This window comes from Orbicella faveolata, unplaced genomic scaffold (genome assembly GCF_042242905.1).
Source record: "Orbicella faveolata isolate gen_17 unplaced genomic scaffold, um_ofav_v1 contig_12, whole genome shotgun sequence".
Classification (NCBI taxonomy): Eukaryota; Metazoa; Cnidaria; class Anthozoa; order Scleractinia; family Merulinidae; genus Orbicella; species Orbicella faveolata.
The window spans coordinates 7,612,245-7,619,791 of NW_028301539.1; the positions used below are offsets into that span (position 1 = coordinate 7,612,245).

Genomic DNA, 7,547 nt, shown 5'->3' on the forward strand with positions numbered 1-7,547 from the left:
CCCGTTTCCCGTTTCCCGTTTCCCGTTTCCCGTTTCCCGTTTCTCGTTCCCCGTTCCCCGTTCCCCGTTCCCCGTTCCCCGTTCCCCGTTCCCCGTTCCCCGTTCCCCGTTCCCCGTTCCCCGTTCCCCGTTCCCCGTTCCCCGTTCCCCGTTCCCCGTTCCCCGCTCCCCGTTCCCCGTTCCTCGTTTTCATTTTCGTTTTCCGATTCCCCGTTCCCTATATTTTCGCTCGCCGTTTTTCGCGCTGCGCCCCAACTAACTGAACGCCTGGAAGAGGCTACAGAGATAAGTGTATGGAAGCAATTCACATCTGATCTATGGAAAAATATTGGGAGTGAGCCTTTACTCAGCTATCTCTAAGGAAAACTGATAAATAAAGAAGATTTTCCAAAAAAAAAAATTCAGTTTAGCAAACTGCGAGCCACCTATCGCCATCGCTATGATAAACTATAAAATTACATCATATTTCATGAGACGGCTGCTTAACTTTTCCCGGGGAAAAGCGCTTAATTTTACTTTTAACTTGGTTTTTCCACATTTTAAGACCTAATTAAAAGAAAAGCAAATTTACAAAACCAGTCTTTGGAATAAAGTCGATTAAAGATGACATTAGAAGCTTCTGGCACACAGAAAGCATGTTTCATTTGGACTGTCAATGTGTGTAAATTGAGTTCAAAACAAATGTTTAATTCTTTGTTTTCCCTGCATCATTCATTTGCATGCAAAGTTTTTAAAGAGAAATTTTTTATCAGCCAGAGGGACAAAAAAGAAAAGGAGTTAGTCTTTTAATTTGATATGACAAAGAAACAGTAAAGCTGGAAAAGTTTTGTCTTCGATAACACGAAGAGCAGCCAATTTGCTCGTGTTGGCAGAATCAACGAAATTGGTGCAAAATGAAATGTTCAAATGTTGTTGTTTATAGTGGTCAGTGCTCTTAGCTACACCTAGCTAGTTCACTGGTACGCCACCTACATGGAAACAATCAAATATTTAAACTAAACATAGTAGGATTAAAAATCCCAACTGGCGGGATGCAGAGCAGTCGACTGTTATCACGCATGACCAGGAGTTGAACTAGGGTCTACCGAGAAACAACTCCAGCTTAGTGTTCAGAGCGGGACTTGAACTCGCAATCTCGGGATTTAGAGTCCGGCGCCCTACCCACTCGGCCACGCCGCCTCCAAATTTTTCATTTTCTGAGGAAAGGCGCGTGATGATTAATTTTAGGGCGATTTTGTCTGGAGGAAGCTGTGACATGTTGATCGCCTTTTATGTTAATTTCGTAATGTTTTTCAGAAAATATGTCTCCAGGTTAGTTCCGTCACTGTGCCGGAATCATTTAAATATTATATTGAATGCCACTCAAAGGTTCATTTTTATGCTAACAATCTCATTTTCATATGAAACTTAATATAAAAACGTCACAGTCCGGAGTTAAGATAAATCAAGGCGGTTCGATTTTTCGGTCGGTGAAGCGGATCTCAAAGAGTGAGAATCGAACCGCTTCACTATCCCGCTAAACCGATGTGCTTTAATAGCGTGCAATATTACAATAAATAAATTACACAACTGTATTTGTACCTCTTGAGTTGATACCTGTGACAGACTAAATAGCTTCCGGTGCGAAACTGAGAGATCTTCCCTCACTTTTCAGTAAAGATTAACGCGATTAAATATTTCCCATTTGAAAGATTCCCGCTTTTAAAGATTCCCGCTTTTAAAGATTCCTCATTTTAAAGATTCCCCGCTCCCCGCTCCCTATTCCTATTCCTCGATTTCCCGCTCCTTGTTTTAAAGATTTCTCCCCTATATTTTTGCTCGCCGTTTTTGGTGCTGCGCCCCAACTAACTGAACGTCTGGAAGTGGCTACAGAGATAAATGTATGGAAGCAATTCACATCTGATCTATGGGCAAATATTAGGAGTGAGCCTTTACTCAGCTATCTCTACTTAAAACTGATAAATAAAGAAGATTTTTCCAAAAAAAAAAATAAGTTTGGCAAATTGCGAGCCAACTGTCGCCATCGCTATGATAAACTACAAAATTACATCATATTTCATGAGACTGCTGCTTAGCTTTTCCCGGGGAAAAGCGGTTACTTTTATTTTTGGCTTGGTTTTTCTACATTTTAAGACCTAAAAGAAAAGCCAATTTACAAAACCAAACTTTGTCATTGGAGCCTACATCCTTGAATTCGAATAAAGATGACATTAGAAGCTTCTAGCACACAGGAAACATGTTTCATTTGGACTGTCAATGAGTGTAAATTGCGCTCAAAACAGAAGTTTGATTCTTTGTTTTCCCTGCATTATTAATTTGCATGCAAAGTTTTTAGAGAGAATTCTCTATCAGCCAGAGGGACAAAAAGAAAAGGGATCAGTCTTTTAATTCTAAATGACAAAGAAACAGTAAAGCTGGAAACGTTTAGTATTCGATAACATGAAGAGCAGCCAGTTTGCTCGTGTTGGCGGAATCAACGAAACTGGTGCAAAATGAAATGGTCAAATATTGTTGTTTATAGTGGTCAGTGCTCTTAGCTACACCTAGCTAGTTCACTGGTATGCCACTTAGGTGGAAAGAATCAAATATTTAAACTAAACATAGTAGGATTAAAAATCCCAACTGGCGGGATGTAGACCAGTCGACTATTATCACGCATGACCGGGTTGAACTAGGGTCTGCCGAGAAACAACTCCAGCTTAGTGTTCAGAGCGGGACTTGAACTCGCAATCTCGGGATTTCGAGTCCGGCGCCCTACCCACTCGGCCACGTCGCCTTCAAATTTTTCATTTCTGAGGAAAGGCGCGTAAAAATTTATTTTAGGGCGATTTTGTCTGGAGGAAGCTGTGACATGTTCATCACCTTTTATGTTAATTTCGTTATGTTTTTCAGAAAATTTGTCTCTAGGCTAGTTCCGTCACTGTGAATCACTTAAATATTATCTGATTGAATGCCACTCAAAGGTTCATTTTTATGCAAACAAAAGGAAGAAATTAATTCAGGATAACCGGTAGAGTTTGCAGAAGTTGCGAAATATTTTCTGAAGTTAAAATATAACGTTTAAAACTGAGATAAATTAAAGTACACATTTTTGCGGATAGTTTAACCCCATAGTTATTTTTTTTTAAAAAAACGGAAACAACAACCAGTGACACTTTGGGCTTAACCCAGCTGCGCAGCTATGGCTAGTCCTTTTGTCTTTCCAAAAACAAACAATCATTCCTGTACTGACATTTTCGAGCAAACTTAAAATTAGGCGTTATAAAAAGCGTCTTGATCAGTAGTTCGTCAGATGTTGAGAAGCTGCTTTGTAACTTTAGACAGTGATAGCTGATCGATTCCAGTTTGCAGTTAAGCTACAAATAGCTATCTTGCAGATCAACATGGCAACTGCAAACTTTACTGGAGATGGAGAGCAGAAAACATTTGAACAGCTATTATGTTCCGCAGGATTGACTGAAAAACTAAGCGGCCAGTTGATATTTATTTCAGTTTTAAATTCTTTTCTGTCCGTTACTGCATTTCTTGGAAATGCTTTGATCCTGATGGCTCTTCACAAGGAGTCTTCACTTCATCCGCCGTCCAAACTCTTGCTTCGAAACCTCGCAACAACTGATCTCTGTGTTGGTCTAATTGCAGAACCTCTTCATGTTACCAGCTTGATTTCTGCATTGAATGAATGGAGTATGTGTCGCTACATATCGACGGCAGCCTTGATAACAGGCAATATTTTGTGTGGGGTGTCACTGATGACTCTAGCTGCAATAAGCACGGACAGACTTCTCGCCTTGTTGTTGGGACTGAGATACAAACAAGTAGTAACATTAAACCGAGTCTATGTGATCGTTATTACCTTTTGGTTTGTGTCCACGGTTCATTCAGCAATGTACATTTGGAATCCCCTTACAACCTTTTGGTATGGCACCACAGGTCTACCACTGAGTCTTGTAACCTCGATTTTCTCTTACACAAAGATTTTCTACATCCTCCGTAACCATCAAAATCAAATTCAAGACCATGTTCAACAACCGAACCAAACAAATCAATTGAACATAGCACGATACAAAAAGGCAGTGTCCACTGCAATATGGCTGCAACTGACGCTGGTAGCTTGTTATTTACCCCTTGGTGTAGTGACGGCTTTGGCGACTAGTGGTGGAAGATCTTTATCTCTTTATAACGCTTGGTGTTATGCAGTCACTCTAGCTCACTTAAACTCTTCATTAAACCCCATTCTTTACTGTTGGAAGCTAGAAGAAGTCAGACAAGCAGTAAAGAACACAATCAGACAAGTGCTTTGCAATTGTTTTTCGACTTAGATATTGTAGACCTGTACGATGAAAAGATACTATGTAACAACGTTCATAAAGTTTAAAGATAAATATTTTTGAAATTGTCGTAAAGATTGCCTAAAATTACACGGTGTTACATGCCTCTGTTGCAGTAGAGTAGTCGTTAGGGAAATTTCTCAGCATTGTTTTAAGTAAAGTCTGGTCTCTGTAAAATGCTGTAAATTTACATATGGAACTATGTAGAGATGAAAAGAGATTTCTTTTCCTCGTGGACTACGGAATATTTTTACAGCAATCGCCTTTCGTTCCGCCCCATTCAAGTTTTTCCAAGGCTTTTTTTCAGCCTTTCTTCCAAACTCGACGGATGTTCATAAAATGATGATTTGTTATAGGTAGTTTGGTGAAATCTGAACACAAGCCAAGTGGCCTATTAGCCCACCAACGCTGATCGCCAGTTTCTGGTTTCTGTAGCATGAAGCGACCAGGACTGAGCATTTCAGTTCTCAATTATCCTTAATATATATTTTGCGCGTTCTAAAGCGTGTTACGGTACCTAAAAAGAAGGAGAAGCAGTGTATATTTCCCTCATTTTAAAGCGTGTTATCTGAGAGGAAGGGAAGTAATGTATATTTCCCTTGTTCTTAAACGTGTTACAGTGGAACCTCGATTTAACGAAGTCGCTGGGGACCGGCCAAATTTGTTCGTTAAATCGAGGGTTCGTTATATCGAACCTCGATATAACGAATTTGAGGGGAAACGACCAAAATGTTCGTTATATCGAGGTCATAGTTAATAATTGATCTGTAACACAGGTGCCTTCTGTCACGCAATGCAATGCAAGTTTCGTCACCCAGAAGTGCCGCGTTTTGAGATGCAATTCATGAAGCATGGTGGCTTTCAGTATCAGTTATTTTCACTTTTGAACAGACGCGCAGGTTTTGTTGACAAAAGAACGACACTTTCAGAGTAGCGATTTAAAAATATTACAACACAGAGGTTATACAGAAAATTGGCTATGCAAACAAGGAAACGGGCTTTAGTGTTGTTATGTTGCACTACCTAACATTTCCGGAATTCAAAGAAGGTAGAGCAGAAGTTAACTGATGTCGAAATACTATAGTGCCAATGTCTATGACATATAGTAAGCCGTTGACTGAAAGGTTGCTGTCTCTTTACCGTAAGGATTACAAGCATTTGTTGACTGTTGATCTGTTCAGCGTTTATCTTTTGTCGCGTGTTGACACTGTAATTCGTCATATCGAGGTAGATTTTACGTTTGGGCTTCCGGATTATGTTCGTTATATCGAAGAATTCGTTATATCGAGGTTTTATTCCATACATTTTACTGTAACTTTGGCCGGGACCTAGAATATCGTTCGTTATATCGAGGACTTCGTTAAATAGAGGTTCGTTAAATCGAGGTTCCTCTGTACCCAAGAGATAGGGGAAGTAATGGATATGAGAGCAATTTATATTTCCCTTGTTGTAAAGCGTGTTACCTCATTGGAACGGAGAGCAATCTGTATTTTCCTATATATTTTTTAAAGTGTTACTGTTGTGTTATACAGATTTGCGTGACTTACAAGGTCTCATGTGATTACACAGCTACCTCTCAAAGCCAGTGCCAAATATATGTCACACACCGGAGCAGTAATTCCCAGGCAATAATTGTAGATTTAAACATTGCGCGTGTTTTTGCAAGTTTCGGATGACTTTGTCTTGCCATTGGTTTCCTTAAAACAAAATTGCCAGAATGGCCTGCGGGACAAACGCTTGCGTGATTGAATTTGCTTGATATCATGAAGTAAAATAAACCTCACGCAATTCAAGAGAAGATGAGGTTTCGATGCCACTGACAACCGCATAATAACGATCAAAATATTTCTAACATGCTGGCTGATTGAGTGGAGGAACAGGTTGCCATTACTTATACAGAATATATAGTTAACACAGTTTAGGAAATTTTCTGCTGTTAACCTTTCAGTCCAAAATTTGCAGGTATCAACATCAATTTTCTCATAAATTGATCAACTTAAAGTCAGTCTCGTGTATCAGGGGAATTACGCAGGCGATCGACAAAAGATTACAGTAACTTACAGGCTCAATTTATCAAGCAGACACAAATTTCTTCACATGTTGTTAGTGTTGTTGTCTTCTAGCCCTTTTCCTAAAACCAAAGATAGAATTGCTGTCAGGAGGAATAAGAGCCTGCAGGGATTGCATGATCAAAGGGACGTTAAAAATAAGAAAGTTCGCAGTTTATACACCATCAGAAGCAATATTACTGCCAGGGATTAAATAATCAGTGTCATCGAACAGACCTTTTCAGTCCTACAACTCACGACATATTGACGCAACCTGCTTCAAGCGTCCGTGTCGAAATATTTTGTTCATCCATGTGAAAAACGTCGCTTTGTAATACAATGCCTCAAACCGTCCAAGAGGAAAAGGAATGATATACCTTGCCCTGGGCTCAGCAGAAGTAAAAAGGGCGTCTGGGGGACATGTTTCTCATAAACTAACAAGACTAACGAGATTTTGAAATTTTACGTTCAAGGCATGGCCCTGAGACATCTTTGCCATTCCTTTGCTTCTTTTTTCTCAATTGAAAATTGTTCTCTTTTCGACGATAAATCTGGAGACAGCTCTAGCCAACGGGAAGGAAAATGTGTTAGCACAAGGAAGACTGCTCGTTTAATAGCGCTTAAAAACCCGTTTAGTTTCAAATTAAATCGTGCGAAGCAAAAAGTCTTTATACGAAATTTATTATAACTTTTATTTAAGAAATCTGACTAACTTGGACTTGAATGTTTTACAAAAGCTTAACATGTAGCACTCATCCTACGTTTCAAAATAATTGGTGGTGATTTTTCAGTGAGATTTCACGATATATACCAATAACACTGTAGACATTTGCTATAATTATTATTTAATAATATAACTAAACTGGACTTGCAAGTTCTACAAAAACGTAACATGTGACACTCATTCTTTCTTTCAATATAATTGATGTTGATTTTTCAGTCAGGTTTGAAACGATATATACCAATAATACTATAGACATTGCTATTGCACCTTTTAACAATTTGCTATGGATTTAAGATATGGTTTATATGCCGGTCGCATCACACTCGAAATATACCCAGAATTATATGAATATTTAACTACTTTACTCTTTTGTTTTGTTAGAGACACTTCATCGAATGTTATCATACCATCTGGAAGAACTGAAACATAACAAAGGTCGACAAATGG

General features: G+C 39.0%; 1 protein-coding gene across 1 annotated transcript; it reads left to right on the forward strand.

Moving 5' to 3' along the window:
* The first annotated feature begins 3,245 nt into the window (after nt 1-3,245).
* LOC149116375 (adenosine receptor A3-like) lies at nt 3,246-4,621 on the forward strand. Its single transcript, XM_089278837.1, has one exon. The coding sequence runs from the start codon at nt 3,384-3,386 to the stop codon at nt 4,317-4,319; it is 936 nt and encodes a 311-aa protein (XP_089134963.1). The 5' UTR covers nt 3,246-3,383; the 3' UTR covers nt 4,320-4,621.
* Nucleotides 4,622-7,547: the final 2,926 nt, after the last annotated feature.